Genomic DNA, 19137 nt, shown 5'->3' with positions numbered 1-19137 from the left:
AATCACGTCAGTGGTGGCTGGTAACCCAAGGCCATCGTTACCTCTGTCAGTGAACTTAGGCCTTCAGATAGTCTCTTTCTAGCCTTGTGTACTTTCAATTTTATATTTATGACAATCATACAACTGGTATAGACCACAATTAACCCTTTCGAAATAACAAAATGAGAAACTATTTAGGCAAATACTTGCACTGCCTCTCCTGCAGTTAATAACAGTATTAAATTCAGTGTTGGATATATTTCATTCACATTGAAAACTGAAGTTAATTAGATATTGCACCATTTTCAAAAGTTTTCATACTTGCAATCAACCCCGAAAACAAGACTACATTTTTTATGTCAGTTACAAATACTACGCACCACATTTGCCACCTTCATCACTGCCATCTTCACAGTCTCTGTTGCCATCACAAAGCTGTTCCAACTCTACACATTTACCAGCGTCACATTCAAATCCTTTGCACACAGCTTTTTCTTCTTCCCCTGATGAAACACAAATTTAAGTACACTTGGTCAAGGAAGAGTAATTTTCTAAGATGCTTAATAATTTCAGATGTAATCTACCACATTTATCATTGGCGATTTAATGTAATGTCTAGTGTCAACAACTAAGAAGCAATAATTATTCCTAGCTGCCTGATTGGATAATGTTTCAAATTCAGTTTTGAAGCCATTCCCCAATTTGTTCAGAGGAATTCATCTAAGACCAATACTGAGGAACTTTATTACTAATAAGTATAACTAAGTCTTCCACAAAAACAGAACCCAATGTATGATGGTTTAAGATTACTCATCCAATAAATGACCAAAATTGGATATCTCCTGAAGCACAAAAAATTTGATATTACCTGAAGCACAAAAATATAATTTTTGACTCATTTTCTGGATGTGGACAACACACTGTTTTACAAAATGAAGACAGAACATCTATGTTAATCCATTTGTGTTCACACTTATAACCAAGTTAACATTACATCTAAGTCCACGAACTTAAAGAGGCCCAATACAAATACTGGCCTTCAGCTGCATCTGGACACATACTCCACGAGCCACCGTATAGTGCATGGCAGAGCATACCCTGTACCACCACTAGTGGTTTCTTTTGCTGTTCCACTCACAGAGCAAGGGAAAAATGTATGCCTCCATATCAGCCTTAATTTCTTTTACCCTTGTGGTCCTTACATGCAATGTATGTTGGCAGCATTAGGGTTATTCATCACTCAGCTTCAAATGCTGGGTCTCTAAATTTTCTGAGTAGTGTTCATGGTAAAGCATGTTGCCTTCCATCCAGATAGGTGACAGGTGCTTCAGGAACTCTTACTAACAGTTTGAAATGTAGCAGCCCAACACTGAATTGCTTCAATGTTTTCCTTTAATCCAATCTGGTACACATTGTAAACACTACTAATACACGAGAATAAGTCACCAGTGCCTTATACGATTTCTTTTGCAGATGAGCCACACTTTCTTAAATTCTTGCAAGTAACTTAGGTCAACCATTCACTTTTCCTACCAGTCCTCATATGGTTGTCCCATTTATCTTTTTTCAACATTACACCTAGATATTTAAACAATGTGACCATGTCAAGCAGGACATAAATGCTGTATCTGATCATTACAGGTTTGTTTTTTCTACGTATCTCCATCAGCTTACATTTTTCCACATTTAGAGCTAACCACCATTCATGACAAATTTCGTCTAATTTTAAATCTTCTTTTATCTCTCGCTCCTACCCCCCAAATCATTCAACTGTGTTCAAACATGAGCTTATCAAACATTTAAGTGGTTTTAGTAAAATTCCTGATTTAAATACATTAAAAGTTTTTAGAGTCACGACCATTTAGATTTCCTAGCACCAGTCAATATGTAAGCCATTAGTTGAGGCAGACAGAAGCTATCCTGTCAACTCACCTGTATGCAGACTGATGCACCTACTGCGATCCTCATCTGAAGCATCCCCACAGTCGTCCCTCTGGTCACACAGCCAGCTGGTCGAGATGCACTTTCCATTCTTACATTCAAACTCGTCTGCAGCACACGCACAGTCCCGCTCGTCTTCTGCCTTTGGACAGTCCGCCTTGCCATCACACCTACAGCAGAAGGAAACATTGCGAGAAATTAATTTAAATGCACTGAACCAATGAATGTGTGACAACATGAAATATCTGTACAGGTGTGCCTGCAGTGCTGAACCTCTTGTCAATAGAAAACTTGAGGTGGACACAAACTGATTCCTTGCTTGTTAGGAGCAGTCAAGCATTGGAGTTTACACTACAGCCATTGCTTCTGTGAACCGGTGACATTTACAATTATCTGTAATAATTATTCAAAGTTTAGTCTGCCCAAGTAGCCACTTATTAGCACACCATTTCTAGGACCCAGAAATGCACACTGACCCCAGACAGAATCTACCAGGAAGATTAAATGCAAAGACCAGCATGTTTGTCAGCCTGGATGTGGTTTTTAAGTGGTTTCCTGTGTCCAATTAGGTGAATACCAGGCTAGTACCCACATCCCTCCTCAGTTACACAATTTGTGAACACTTTGAAAATGTTCTTGCAATTTCACACAGGATAACACTAGGCACAGGTAAACTATGGTACCATCTTTTTGTCACATGGAGTAAAGGGGATTGTGACAGGTAGGGCATCTGGCCACCTAATTTCTGTAATTTATCGCTGTGCACACAATCACCTTTCAACAAATTTTGCCATTATTTGTGATGTGAAAACATCAGTATATACGCGTAACTACTTTCTGAATACAAATGAACAGATCGTGTGCTTTCAGCTTTATTCTTCAAGGTACATTTTTGGAATATTTTAAGTTGGCTCATATCTTGTGTTCACATACCTATGTATTCATACATTTTTATGTACAGTTTTACAGATAAGTGAGATGGGTGGTAGACCTTGCAAACTTATGAAACCATTGTTATTCAGTTTTTCCATTTTCTGTGCTCTCATTAGTACGAGGATATTCACAATACATCAGTATGTGCTAGACGTTGTAATTGCCACACAATGTTTAGTCCAGACAGCATGAGACAATTCCCAGCAGCTCTTAGTGTTGCCAGCTTTTAATTGGTAAGTGCTGACGGCAGCAGGCACAAACGGTAGCTGTCGACAGGCGTGACAACATTGTGGCATTCTGTAGAGATTTGCAAAATTGTGTTACATTATTGGTCGAGGTAGGCCCGCTAAGCTAATGCCTGCGACTGTCTGGGATCAACTCGTGCCAACTTACAAGGGGAGGCCGCCAATTGTGAAATTCAGATTCGATTCATACTGCGCATAAAAGCTCATGGCCAGAGGTGTAATGTGGCGAAGCACCAAGATGCACTTCTCAGCCGTTGTCGAGAAAAACGACAGTTCAAAGAAACCGTTGTGGTGAAATACTCTACGATTAATAATTCTCTATAGCGTCGTGGCGCAGCGGTAAACGCTCGGGCTTGTAATCCCAAGGTCGCCGGATCTAATCTCGCGCTATGCCACTTTTTTTAATATATAAATATATATATATATATATATATATATATATATATATATATATATATATATATATATATATATATATATATATATATATATTCCCAGCAATCAGTTTCAACAATCATGCATATAATGAGTTGTTGAAAGTCGTCTGTTGTGGAAAAACTGGTGACTTCGAACATCATTATGTTTTCCGCAAACAAAGTTGTATTTCACAAATGTTATTAATTGTCTTCATAATGTTAACCACGTATAGTTAACGGAGGACGTAGAAACGATATTCCAAAATGAATACGTATAGCGTAAGTCAAACGTTCGAATTAGACTAGAGACCCCGCGAACACAAATTTGCTGTGGCAGGTATGAAATACAAACTCCGTTACTCGCTCGTTACACTTGAATGACAGGTGTTGAATGGGCCGAAATGAGCCGACGCACGACAGCGTAGCTGCCTGTTAACTTCGAAAGAAGGTAGATGCGGTCCTTAGTGCAACTTATAACAGTGTCTAAAATCAGTGCGGACGGGAGAGCTTTGGTACAACCTGTTAAACGGAAAAATGGAGGCAGTACAATTGGAGAGCGATCCGCCTTCACTAACATGCATAAGTAATTATATATATATATATATATATATATATATATATATATATATATATATATATATATATATATATATATATATATATATATATATATAAAAAATTGCATGGCGCGAGATTCGATTCGGCGACCTTCGGATTGCAAACCTGAGCGCTTACCGCTGCGCCACGACGCTGTAGAGAATTATTAATCGTAGAGAGTATTTCACCACAACGGTTTCTTTGAACTGTCGATTTTCTCGACAACGGCTGAGAAGTGCATCTTGGTGCTTCGCCACATTACACCTCTGGCCATGAGCTTTTATTATGCGCAGTATGAATCGAATCTGAATTTCACAATTGGCGGCCTCCCCTTGTTAGTTAAGGTAATGGTGACATCCCTCACTCACCTCTGCGCCAGAGGAACGCACAGCCCCTGCCGAGACCAGCAACTGAACTCTGCTTCACTGCAGGTGAAACTTGCATTTCTCGCTCCCGACTGCTGACAATCCCTCTCATCCGAGTCGTCGCCGCAGTCGTCTACCAGGTTACACACCAGCTGCTTGTCCAAGCAGTGTCCATTACTGCAGGAGAACTCGTCGGGACCACAGGTAGCTGTCGCTACAAATGCAAATAATTTAGTCACTGTCATATCAGGTTTAAATAGTATCTTAGGATAGATTGGAATGCGTGAGTTATACTGAGAGAGTGACTTGAGCTTTTGTGGCACAAAACAGTAAAATAATTTGAGCTCAGCATTTATGAAACTGATGAATTTTTAAGGGAGGCAAAGAATATGGCATCATTACACTGATCAGTTTTTATGCTTTTATGTATGAGTAAGTCTGTAATTGGCTAAATTTACTATGCAATATCAATTTGTACCAGAAGTTTCTCTGTTTTGTTTGTGTGTGAAGGTACCACAATTATTTGTGTAACATTTATACAATGTAATGTTTACTTTTGTAATGCCTCAGATGATCTGAGGTCTCTACAACAATTAAAATGAATCATTTTGGGGTCCCACACCCCTGCCACATCCTGTTGTATAAATCCTAATATTTCCTTGAGAAAACTACACACCATTTTGAGGTGGTTGCTGCCAGGTCACACTGCACCCACCTTCATACAGAGACCCCATATTCTAGTCATACTGACCAACTGAGGAAATAAAATGGTAAAAATGACACCACTATCAAAATCTCCACAATCCTCAGTTAACATTAAATGTTTTCAGCCATGTGCAAATCAGAGGAAATTGACAGGTTCTTTTAAAATATGGAGAAAGAGGTTCAATTACCTCATTGTCTCTGGAGGCTGCACAAGAGCTTTTACACAATTTCAGTTTTCTGGGACTTACAGCAAATATCTAGAGAGATTTCCTGCATTCAAAATACAGCCTGCACCTGCCGCTACTAAGTCCAAAAGTAAGCATAGGAATTTCTGAATACAGTTGCACAGCAGTGAAGTAAAGGACTCAAAATGCTACATATTTTGGTTCCACTCCCAGACAGATGCCAGTAGGAACACCAGTGATATTACATGTGCACTTAAGGTCAAAATTTTACCTAGTTGGTAGCTCCATGCAAGATACCAAAATCTCATCTGGAATCTACTCCCTTTCACACCCTTGACTTCTGGATAGTACATCTATAAGGAGATGACTGCAGTGTTTATAGTGACAGATGCCATTCACTCACAGCAACCACCTGAAGCTGTCTAGCAGTTTTCACAAGAAAATAGTACGAAGTTCACACTAGCAATATAGTTGTCAGGAAAAAGATTGATTTTTTAATTTCAGAATCAAACTTTGCACTTGTCCCACAGTAACAGATCACTTGAGAACAGGAAGATAAACCTCCCTTTCATCCTTTAAGGGATTACAATAGCTGCAGGACAGGTAACTTACTCATGCTTTTCAAATAGCATGTAACATAACTGCACCTTTATTAAGTTAGTAATTTGTCTTAACATATGCTTAGTAATCTAGGCACCATGGGACATTTTTGGTAATTTATTTTTTAAGTTTGTGGAATCTTTGAGAGCCTCCTCTCAGCATGAATAGAAAGCTTTAACATAATATACTCTTTCTACTTACTGCAATTGTCATGTTCATCTGTCGAGTCTGGGCAATTCACTTCCCCATCACATTCCCACGTGCCCGGTATGCAGGCTCCGGAACGGCACCTGAACTCCGATTCTCCACATTTAACTGCAATGTTGCAGATTACAATTTAAGCTTCTAGTACACAAATGCCAGATGAATGCAGGTGGAAATGTTTGATGCCTATGCAATGCACGAACAGCTTTTACAGGAAAATAAATTTATTTAAATAGGTACGTAATAAAATAGATACAATATAGCATTTTGTATGTACTTTGTTTCAGTTTCATAAATGTGTAAATGAGGGACATTTAAGACTAAAGCGACTTCTATACCCTTACCTATGTCACAGTTTTCTTCATCAGAGCCATCACGACAGTCATCTGTTAGGTCACACCGTAAGCTCTGCGCTACACACCTTCCATTTCGACACTCAAAGTCTGTCTCTGCAATGAATTTTTGTTGAATTAATGTTACGAAAAGGACAGTTGCTACTCACCATATTGCAGATATAAAAATAATGAAAAACTGACAAAGTGGGCCTTCAGCCAACAAGGGCTTTAATTACCCAAGCACCCACACAAGCTCAACTATTCCTGCATCAGGGTGATCCGACAATCAGTTACTGACCTGTGTCACACATCCCAACTTCGCAGTCCCGCTCGTCTGACCCATCTGAGCACTGCACGATGCCATCGCACTTCCCTTCCAGGGAAACACACTGCCCGTTGCTGCAGGCGAACTCGTGCTCCCGGCACACCACACAGTTTTTCTCGTCCTCTCCACTTGGGCAGTCATTTACACCATTACATCTGTTTTACAGAAAAATCAGATTGTACAAAATGCTCTTCTGCTACTTATGAACAGCAAAACTGCTGGAGTGGTGTTGCCACTGATCTGTTTCACTCAAGCATGCACAATGTAGGCAATATTTCCAGTTCAGAGACCTCTGCACCGAAATTAACATTTCTACATCATTTTAATGTGGTTCAGCCAACCACTTTACACCTAATTATATTTGCTCTGTTCTTACTGCAATAAGAAATGATTATTGTAAATAAAGGGATTTAACTCTTCATTTGGTCATTCAGTCTTCTCATGGCAAGCAAAGATTTACCTATGAGATTGTTACAGCAGTTAAACTGATTTCCACGAAGTATATGAATGATTAATTACCATACAAAAATTGAAGTATCAAATGAGAAATCACTTTAGTACCTTAAGATATGTGGTTAGTTTTATGTTCAATAAAATTTTTTTGCAGTGTGTTCAGGTGTAAAGGATGGATTGGGGGAGCCTCTAGAAACCTGTGGTCATATGTCTCCCCTGTGGTCACTGCTTCCCTAAGCAGACATTTAACAGTTCTGGATTGTTACTGAATACATGCATTGATAAAAACTTAATACAACGTAAAGTATGTAACTACTTTTGTCCAGATTTTTAGAATTTTAGACATCCTAGGATGTGAGATGGGAGAACAGAACTTTAAAGATGAAGGGTACATAGTGTATCTTCAGAGGGTGTCCAGCCATGGAGACCCTTATCTCCTAATTTAGTAAATTGGACAAATCCAAGAAACTACGTTGTTAAAACTCTAAAAATGTTATACTGAAGTTCTGCAACCATTCAAAATGCTAATGGACACCATGATAATCTAAATACATAATGCCTCTAAATAGTGTACTGCATCTCTTAGTGACCAGTTCTACCACTAAAATGTGAAAGGTTAGTGCACAACAATATTTTTTTTTCTGGTACTGGAACACAGCATGTTAGAACAGTCTTACAGCAACAAGGCACCATTTTCAAACATCTGTTTCAAAAGGAACCCAATGTGGAAACCTCACAAGCTCTTCACCAAATTCCATCATATAGATTGCCACGGGCAAATTGTCTACTCCTTACACTGTAATTAGTTGAGACTTATTCAGCAAAATCTGACAAAATCTTTCCTAACAATTTCAGCAGAAACTGCTGAAGGGTTCCAGCATGCAGAATATACTGAGCCTATAAATGTTTCCATTCAAAATCTGAACCAACAGGCCATACATACCCGTATGAGCTATGTGATAGGGTCAACCGTCAACCAGATTTTCACAATGATGGTAAGAATTTGATGTTTACTGTATCCAGCTCAGATTAAGCACACTTCCACCTAAACGAGTCTTCAGTAAATCAAACTGCCTATTTTGGGATTCCAAGATCACGACATTTGAAGTCGAACCATTGTATTCTCGACATTACTATCACGGTTGTCCTATGTACCATTATTGGCTGTTCCAAAATTGCTGCATAAAGTTAGTGATAGTTTCCCACATAGAAGGAAGTTTCACCACACATCTAAAGATGAAGGATCAACCAGGCACCAATTGGTCCGTGGTAGACCACACTGCATTGAACCACTGTTTCACTCGGAAACAGTTCATGAAAAGTAACTTCATTTGACTATTACAAATATACTGGCAGTGTGACTGGTCTCAATATTTGCCAGATCCAACTGACAACTTTGTGGGGCACATTTAAAGAATGTCTACTGGAACCTTCCCACCAAACTGGATGAGCTCAAATCAGGAATCTGTAGTATCTGAATTCATTTCTGCTTTGACACTTACCAATTTAAATATAAATTTCACTGTAATGAAACAGCAAGATTGTAAATAATTATGCATGCCAGAACTAAGCTGCAAAGCTTAGAACACCATGTGATAGCTTTTGAAACTATTTTCAAACTTGTTTATAAAATTCTTAACGATTTTGCAATAAACATACCTTTTGTTACAGTATATGCTTATAAGTGGAGACAATTTTAGAATCAGGGACTCCATGGACACCTTTGATATCTATACCTTATTAAACATGAAGCAGTGTTTTGCAGAGGGTACTTTCCACTACCTACATTCTTTCCATAGGACAAATGTGGGGGGAAGACTGCATGAATCATTCTGTGCATAATTTCTAATGACTTCAATGACCTCACACTGCTGTCAAGGAAAATTCAAATTCCCACATTTTTCACTCAATACATTATTTTCTAACTATGGAAATCAGCTTGTGGGGCAGTAAGTCTGCTTAAAAGACTGCCTGGTAATGTTTCTCAGCACCTTTGATACGAGGTCTCATAAAGAACAGCACTAACAATCATAGGATTTACTTTTTCAATATCCTCAATTTTGTGCAATAATTTTGTGGAATATCACTGATTTTCTCCAAAGACTAATGTTGCCAATAACTTTGTGCAAAAGTGTGGTTGGAATACTGACAGACACCACTGTTGCTGTTTTAATTGTTCTACTTCATTGCAGAAGAAAATGGATGAAAAATTGGGTCAAGGAGTATTGGGAAAACTCAGAATCTTTAGATAATTGTATTTTTGACCATCAACGCAGTTACTGTGTCCTCATTAAACATAGTTGATGTGTTAATGTGCATAGGCATTCTTGTTGTTGGTACAAGCTACAGCTTTGTTAACTTCTGCCTGTCTCAAATTTTTAAGTCTTACCACAGTATAAACTCATTTTATTGCAAATTTTTTCAGACACAGGGTCTCCTGGTACCTACCATTACATACAAACACAATTATTTTATATAAAGCTAATAGTAAGATGTGGATATATTGTTAAAGTAACTACATGGCTCAATCAAATTAGATTCAGAGACTGATTTAAGAAGCACAAAATTATTTCATTCTCTTAACACATGATTATTGGGTAAATAAGTTACCAGACACTATTCAGACTGAAAACAAGATGGTGAAATTCAGGTGAGAAAATTAGCTGAGAACTGGATACCTAATAAAATGAGTTGTACTAAAGATACTAATGATATCTACAAACTACAACATCAACACCCATTGTGGATATTTAGTACTAACTGACATTGCTAGGCCCCAGGACATTCTAATGCTAGAGAAAGACACTGAGCTAGTTTTTTCAAAAATTTTAGAAATGATTATGTATGAGCAAGTTAGTGCCTACTTTGGTAAACTAAATATAATTAGTGATAAACAGTTTGTATTTAGGAAAGGTAAATCCACAACAGATGCAATGGACTCCCTTGTAAAATTAGTACTAGATGTGTTCGAGGCTATGGATTATGCCCAGGCTACATTTTGTGACCTGAGCAGAGCCTTTGACCGTGTACAGCGTGACACTGTGGTGAATAAGCTAGTTTACTGTGGTTTTTATGACAATATAAATGTGTTCAGGTCTTTTCTAGAGAACCGTCAACAAGTTGTGTGCATTGGTAGGGAGAAATCAAATTTGGTTAATGTTAGGTACAGAGTTCCTCAAGGGTCAGTGCTTGGACCTTTACTGTTTATACTAATGATTAATGACCTGCCCTTATTCATAAAATCTGATACAATATTGTATGCTGATAACTTTTCTACATAAAAGCTCTGATCTAGGTACACTGAAAACACTGACCGAAAATACCCTTGCTCAGTCCTCATTATGGTTTAAAGCTAATGGCTTCTTGCTAAATGAAAACAAAACCCAGACACTTTACTTTAGCCTCAGATTCCTCACTACCAGAAATTAGAAACTTAAATTTTTAGGTGTTACTATTGACAAATTGACGTGGGAACCACACATTAAAAATATATTGGCTAGGCTTTTAAGAGATTTATCTAATTAGAAATTTACAAAGACATGTTCCAATGACTATGTGAGATCAGCATATTTTGCCTTCTTCCAAAGCATCATCTCTCATGGAATTTTACTGTGGGGTAGTAGCCATCATGTAAATGACATTTTACTTTTACAGAAGAAAGTAATAAGAATAATAACGGATTCTGATAAAACAGAACATTGTAAACCTCTTTATTAAATTGCAGTGTTTTGCAGTAGTAAACATATTCATCTACAATGTTTTAATGTACATTGTAAACAATGTGTCTAATTTTGTGTTGAGAAGTGATATTCATAGCCATAATACTAGAAACAGAACATCTGTAGACGTACCATATCACAGATTATCAAAATCTGCATAACTCTTACCCAGTTCTTGGACTAACGATGTTTAATAGACTAAGTGCTGACTTTAAAGAACTGCCTGTAAATATCTTTAAAGCTAAATTATACAAGCTACTAGTGAACAATCCGTTTTACGCCATTGATGAATTCTTTGAAGATGAAAATACTGTATTTTAATGTGTACCTATTTTATGTAAACCAATTCACTTCGATATAGTAGTTTATGTAGAAATATACTCTCTTGACTTTTGCTGTAATCAGCTGAATGACAAAATTTTTTTTTTATATTATTATCTTCACTTTCTCAGACATTAAGTCCGGTTAAAAATGGAGTGACGCGGACCTTGATCAAGCGTCACTTTTAACTGTACGGTATGTGTTATATTGCATCTAGGAACTGTCGGGTAATTGAACATGTATCAATAATTACGGATTTCTGTAGCTGTATATATATGTTTGGATGTAGCTGTATTGCATTGATGTACTGGTGGATATTGTGTGGTATGACTCCTGTAGTTGATAGTATAATTGGTATGATGTCAACTTTATCCTGATGCCACATGTCTTTGACTTCCTCAGCCAGTTGGATGTATTTTTCAATTTTTTCTCCTGTTTTCTTTTGTATATTTGTTGTATTGGGTATGGATATTTCGATTAGTTGTGTTAATTTCTTCTTTTTATTGGTGAGTATGATCTCAGGTTTGTTATGTGGCGTTGTTTTATCTGTTACAATGGTTCCGTTCCAGTATAATTTGTATTCATCATTCTCCAGTACATTTTGTGGTGTATACTTGTATGTAGGAATGTGTTGTTTTAAAAGTATGTTGTAAGGCAAGCTGTTGATGTATTATTTTTGCGACATTGTCATGTCTTCTGGGGTATTCTGTATTTGCTAGTATTGTACATCCGCTTGTGATGTGATCTACTGTTTCTATTTGTTGTTTACAAAGTCTGCATTTATCCGTTGTGGTATTGGGATCTTTAATAATATGCTTGCTGTAATACCTGGTGTTTATTGTTTGATCCTGTATTGCAATCATGAATCCTTCTGTCTCACTGTATATATTGCCTTTTCTTAGCCATGTGTTGGATGCATCTTGATCGATGTGTGGCTGTGTTAGATGATACGGGTGCTTGCCATGTAGTGTTTTCATTTTCCAATTTACTTTCTTCATGTCTGTTGATGTTATGTGATCTAAAGGGTTGTAGAAGTGGTTATGAAATTGCAGTGGTGTAGCCGATGTATTTATATGAGTGATTGCCTTGTGTATTTTGCTAGTTTCTGCTCGTTCTAGATAGAATTTTCTTAAATTGTCAACCTGTCCATAATGTAGGTTTTTTTATGTCGATAAATCCTCTTCTCCTTCCTTTCTGATTAATGTGAATCTTTCTGCAGCTGGATGTATGTGATGTATTCTATATTTGTGGCATTGTGATCGTGTAAGTGTATTGAGTGCTTCTAGGTCTGTGTTACTCCATTTCACTACTCCAAATGAGTAGGTCAATATTGGTATGGCATAAGTATTTACAGCTTTTGTCTTGTTTCTTGCTGTCAATTCTGTTTTCAGTATTTTTGTTAGTCTTTGTCTATATTTTTCTTAGTTTCTCTTTAATATTTGTATTATCTATTCCTATTTTTTGTCTGTATCCTAGATATTTATAGGCATCTGTTTTTTCCATCGCTTCTATGCAGTCGCTGTGGTTATCCAATATGTAATCTTCTTGTTTAGTGTGTTTTCCCTTGACTATGCTATTTTTCTTACATTTGTCTGTTCCAAAAGCCATATTTATATCATTGCTGAATACTTCTGTTATCTTTAGTAATTGGTTGAGTTGTTGATTTGTTGCTGCCAGTAGTTTTAGATCATCCATGTATAGCAAATGTGTGATTTTGTGTGGGTATGTTCCAGTAATATTGTATCCATAATTTGTATTATTTAGCATGTTGGATAGTGGGTTCAGAGCAAGGCAGAACCAGAAAGGACTTAATGAGTCTCCTTGGTATATTCCATGCTTAATCTGTATTGGCTGTGATGTGATATTTGAATCTGTTTGGATATTAAGTGTGGTTTTCCAATTTTTCATTACTATGTTTAGGAACTGTATCAATTTAGGATCTACTTTGTATATTTCCAATATTTGTAGTAACCATGAGTGGGGTACACTATCAAAAGCTTTTTGGTAATCAATGTATGCGTAGTGTAGAGACCTTTGTTTCGTTTTAGCTTGATATGTCACCTCTGCATCTATTATCAGTTGCTCTTTACATCCTCGTGCTCCTTTGCAACAGCCTTTTTGGTCTTCATTTATAATTTTGTTCTGTGTTGTGTCACTAATTTCTGTTTAATGACTGAAGTTAATATTTTGTATATTGTTGGTAGGCATGTTATGGGGAGATATTTAGCTGGGTTCGCTGTGTCTGCTTGATCTTTAGGTTTCAGATATGTTATTCCGTGTGTAAGTGTATCAGGGAATGTGTATGGGTCTGCAATGTAACTGTTAAATAATTTAGTTAGATGTGAATGTGTTGAGGTGAACTTCTTTAACCAGAAATTTGCTATTTTGTCATTTCCAGGGGCTTTCCAATTGTGAGTAGAATTAATTGCTCGGGTGACTTCATGTTGCAAAATTATCACTTCAGGCATTTGTGGTATCGCCTTGTATGTGTGTGTTTCTGCTTGTATCCACCGTGCATGCCTGTTATGTTGTACCGGGTTTGACCATATGTTGCTCCAGAAGTGTTCCATGTCTGTTATGTTTGGTGGATTGTTTATTTTAATGTGTGTGTTATCTATTGTCTGGTAAAATTTCTTTTGGTTTGTGTTGAATGTTTGGTTTTGTTTCCTTCTATTTTCACTTTTTTTGTATCTTCTGAGTCGTTTGGCTAATGCTTGTAATTTCTGCTTCTTTTCGTCTAATTGCTCTGTCGCTTCTTGTTGAGATTTTACCTAACCTTTTTCGTTTTTTTTCCGAGATTTCATTTCTTATAAATTGTGTTAGCTGTCCGATGTCTTTTCTCAGTTTTTCTATTTTGATCTGTAGCCTGTGTTGCCATGCTGGTTTTGTGGGTTTCTTCTGTGTGTTGGTTGGTTCTGATCTCTGCCTAGTGTGTATATTTAGTGTAGTGAGTCGTCCTATATAAACCAGTAGTTGTAACTCTTCCATAGTTGTATTTTCATTTATTTTGTTGTGTATGACTGTGTTGATAGTTTTTATTGTTTCGACTTGTGGGTTATTTGGTGGTCTACACAAGAATGGTCTAATGTCTGTATTTGTGTCTTTGTATTCTATATATGTTAGCTGAAATTTTTCTTCTATATCTAACATCTGTGTCACTTTGTGTTCTATTTGTGCTTGTTCTGGTGACTGTCTTAAGATTTCATTTTCCTCTGATTGTTTAATTGGTGCATGTTGTTCCTTGTTTGTTTGCTCTGCGATGTTTGAGTCCATTACTGTATTTTCTTCTACTGATTGCACATTATTTTGTTCCAGTATTTTTTGTACTTTATGTTTGATGTTTTCTAATTCTGACTGGGGTATCCTGTTATTTTTTATTATGACACGGATCTGATCAGCTAATCGTTGTTCTGTTAAAAATTTTAATTCTGGGTATCTGGCAATAAATGTTGTGTATACTTGTGATCTGTATCCAGTTGTGTTGGTTCCTAGGTTTGTTGCTTGGTAATAACAGAACATGAGGTGTCGATTAACTTCATCTGACCATCTCATCCTCTGTCTTTGTTTTCCTTCTAGGGTGGTTGCAGGAAGCATATCCTGCAAAACACCTCTATTTGGATTTAAATCATTTTCCAGTTGGCTAGCAGTGTCGTTACCATTGTGGGCGGGCATAGGGTTCAAGCGTCGTCCCCGACCATGACGGCGCTTGTCCGAGGCTTCATTAGTTCTGTTCTGAACCAACTAATCACACTAAAAGGGGGGGGTTAGCCCTATTAGTGGTTTGTTCTTTTCGTCGCCTTTTTACGACTGGCAGAACATACAGGAGGCCGATTCTTTTCCCAGGCCTCCACGGGTAACAACAACATGCCTACCAACAATATACAAAATATTAACTTCAGTCATTAAACTGAAATTAATGACACATGCAACACAGAACTAAATTATAAATGAAGAACAAAAAGGCTGTTGCAAAGGAGCACGAGGATGTAAAGAGCAACTGATAATAGATGCAGAGGTGACATATCAAGCTAAAACTAAACAAAGGTCGCTACACTATGCATACATTGATTACCAAAAAGCTTTTGATAGTGTACCCCACTCATGGTTACTACAAATATTGGAAATATACAAAGTAGATCCTAAATTGATACAGTTCCTAAACATAGTAACGAAAAATTGGAAAACCAAACTTAATATCCAAACAAATTCAAATAATATCACATCACAGCCAATACAGATTAAGTGTGGAATATACCAGGGAGACTCATTAAGTCCTTTCTGGTTCTGCCTTGCTCTGAACCCACTATCCAACATGCTAAATAATACAAATTATGGATACAATATTACTGGAACATACCCACACAAAATCACATATTTGCTATACATGGATGATCTAAAACTAATGGCAGCAACAAATCAACAACTCAACCAATTACTAAAGATAACAGAAGGATTCAGCAATGATATAAGTATGGCTTTTGGAGCAGACAAAAGCAAGAAAAATAGCATTGTCAAGGGAAAACACACTAAACAAGAAGATTACATATTGGATAACCACAGCGACTGCATAGAAGCTATGGAAAAAACGGATGCCTATAAATATGTAGGATACAGACAAAAAATAGGAATAGATAATACAAATATTAAAGAAAAACTAAGAAAAATATAGACAAAGACTAACAAAAATACTGAAAACAGAATTGACAGCAAGAAATAAGACAAAAGCTATAAATACTTATGCCATACCAATATTGACCTACTCATTTGGAGTAGTGAAATGGACTAACACAGACCTAGCAGCACTCAATACACTTACACGATCACAATGCCACAAATATAGAATACATCACATACATTCAGCAACAGAAAGATTCACATAAAGCAGAATGGAAGGAGGGAGGGGATTTATCGACATAAAAAACCTACATTATGGACAGGTTGACAATTTAAAAAAATTGTATCTAGAACGAGCAGAAACTAGCAAAATACACAAGGCAATCACTCATATAAATACATCGGCTACACCACTGCAATTTCATAACCACTTCTACAACCCTTTAGATCACATAACATCAACAGACATGAAGAAAGTAAATTGGAAAATGAAAACACTACATGGCAAGCACCCGTATCATCTAACACAGCCACACATCGATCAAGATGCATCCAACACATGGCTAAGAAAAGGCAATATATACAGTGAGACAGAAGGATTCATGATTGCAATACAGGATCAAACAATAAACACCAGGTATTACAGCAAGCATATTATTAAAGATCCCAATACCACAACAGATAAATGCAGACTTTGTAAACAACAAATAGAAACAGTAGATCACATCACAAGCGGATGTACAATACTAGCAAATACAGAAAACCCCAGAAGACATGACAATGTCGCAAAAATAATACATCAACAGCTTGCCTTACAACATAAACTTTTAAAACAACACGTTCCTACATAAAAGTATACACCACAAAATGTACTGGAGAATGATGAATACAAATTATACTGGAACGGAACCATTGTAACAGATAAAACAACGCCACATAAACCTGAGATCATACTCACCAATAAAAAGAAGAAATTAACACAACTAATCGAAATATCCATACCCAATACAACAAATATACAAAAGAAAACAGGAGAAAAAATTGAAAAATACATCCAACTGGCTGAGGAAGTCAAAGACATGTGACATCAGGATAAAGTTGACATCATACCAATTATACTATCAACTACAGGAGTCATACCACACAATATCCACCAGTACATCAATGCAATATAGTTACATCCAAACAACAACAACAACAACAACCCACACACACACACACACACACACACACACACACACACACACACGTAATTATTGATACATCTTAACGTCTGAGAAAGTGAAGGAAATAATAATAATAATAATAATAATAATAATAATAATAATAATAATAATAATAATAATAATAATTATAGAGTTTATGGTTGTGGGCTATTTTACATTAACAGTATTAAGACATCACTGTGGTAGCACTGACAGGTCTAGACTAATCTGAAGCTCAAGCAGAGAGATTTTCAGATCTGTGTGTAGCGTCTCAGGTTGTTCTGAGCAAATGTTTGTTTTAGGATAACTTGCTATATGTAACTTCGGGGGTTGACACATAGCGTACTACCTGGGAGAGACACTTGCATCTGTCACTGCCTGCTGTGGGGAAGCTATTCATTGCCTTACTGAACACTTACATTCACCACCTATAAGAATCCAAATAAAGGATAGTTTTTGTGCAATCTTTCAGTATTTGTATGCTGCACTTTGCTATTAATAGGAAGGTGGTGTGAAAAATCAGCTTTCCAGTCAACATATTTTCAGAGATTAAAGATTTTTCTTAGTAAAACTACATTTAAGAAAGGAAATTCACCTAGGAACGTTTATGAAATACTCACCTGAAGTATTAGGGTATAGAATTATTTAATTTAAGTTTAAATTAAAAATTTCAAATGCCTTACAATTTTTATAGTATGAAATCTAAAATAACTTCTTTCAGAAGTATTAAAAGAAATCAATATTTTACTTTGTGTTGTGAGCCTGTGAGTAAAATAGTGTGTATGTGGGACACTCATCAAATTTCAGTATTGCATTATATTCAGTCTTCATTAACATGCAAGAATTACACAAGCCTGTCATGGGAAAATTATCCTAGGGCATTTACCCACTTTGCTGATGTATGTCAACATGTGATTGCTATTATAAAACAGCAGCCAGAAAGTCAGCTAGAGTAAAATCTGTAAAGAATATTTCCAGAATTGTCTTTTTCATTTATTAAACATTACTATAATATTTGTATGTCAAATTGATGCAAATGTGAGTGTATATAAGGATTGGTGCAGACTAGTTTTGGTGCGAGTATGATCACAAGCAAGTATTCTGATTGGCAGTCAGTATGGTCAGCCAATCAGAATTGAGAGTTCCCACTCATTACCTGATAGTCTTACTGGGAGTGAGGCTGGAAGAAGGAAGTGTCTTGCTAGCTTTGAACGTGGAAGGTCATGTTTCTAGTGTCAGTGAAAATAATCTGTACGATGAATTAGTGCGAGTTATTGGTGAGCTAAGGTGATAGTTGTCGAGGACTGCTTGGCGAAATTTCAGAGGTTTTGACTAAATCTGTTGGACATATTTGCGTGTGAAATATTGTCCTTCATAGAATCTGCATGGCATGTTTCAGTATTCAACTACTGAGCATTTTTGGCAAGCCGTTTCTTTAGAAATTTGCAAGATGCACCAATGTAATAACTCAGTGAAATTAATGACTGACAACGTTTAATTTGGTTCAAGTTTGGATGGATTTCTGGCTGCAGTGCATGTGAAATTGTGTGAATCGTGAACTGGAAGGAAATAGCAAATAGTTTAAATGTGGACTGAATAGTACTTGTTCTTTGGCTGTCACGGCCAAAATAAACATTGCGTGGAAATTTCAGACATTTTTCAGAAGCCAATCCATTTTCTTACTGTCCAATAAAATTGATGACAATATTTCCACAGAACTTTCTTAACTGGAGTTGTGCAACCTGAGTAATTGTAGATATTAGGTGACTGTTTATGCATGCTGAATTTACTACTTTTAAGTATCTATGTTGCCGAGTGAAGGTATATTGAGCAGATGCCGTTCTGAGGTAGGTGAATTTTAATTTGCAGTGCGCACAGAGAATGACAAAATGAGAAATTAAATCCCGACCTGCCGCACGTGGACACTACCCCCAGTTTTTTGGGCAGTATTGAAGCTCAGCACTAAATATCTGCAGTTATCAGTTTTTCTTTATT

At 36.7% G+C, this 19137-nt stretch overlaps 1 protein-coding gene across 1 annotated transcript in view; it reads right to left on the bottom strand.

The window, feature by feature from the left end:
- LOC124553503 (putative vitellogenin receptor) overlaps positions 1 to 19137 on the bottom strand; it is a 148450-nt gene that overhangs the window by 18296 nt on the left and 111017 nt on the right. The window contains exons 37-42 of the mRNA XM_047127356.1: positions 6804 to 6985; positions 6515 to 6619; positions 6168 to 6281; positions 4480 to 4690; positions 1912 to 2090; positions 360 to 482 (exon numbers count right to left, since the gene is read on the bottom strand). Of these exons, the coding sequence (XP_046983312.1) occupies positions 360 to 482; positions 1912 to 2090; positions 4480 to 4690; positions 6168 to 6281; positions 6515 to 6619; positions 6804 to 6985 (914 nt within the window). The remainder of the gene's footprint in view (positions 1 to 359; positions 483 to 1911; positions 2091 to 4479; positions 4691 to 6167; positions 6282 to 6514; positions 6620 to 6803; positions 6986 to 19137) is intronic.

Source organism: Schistocerca americana, chromosome 11, assembly GCF_021461395.2.
Source record: "Schistocerca americana isolate TAMUIC-IGC-003095 chromosome 11, iqSchAmer2.1, whole genome shotgun sequence".
NCBI classification, from domain to species: domain Eukaryota; kingdom Metazoa; phylum Arthropoda; class Insecta; order Orthoptera; family Acrididae; genus Schistocerca; species Schistocerca americana.
The sequence above is the reverse complement of the archived record's forward strand: the minus strand, read 5'-3'. Positions and strand labels throughout refer to the sequence as shown.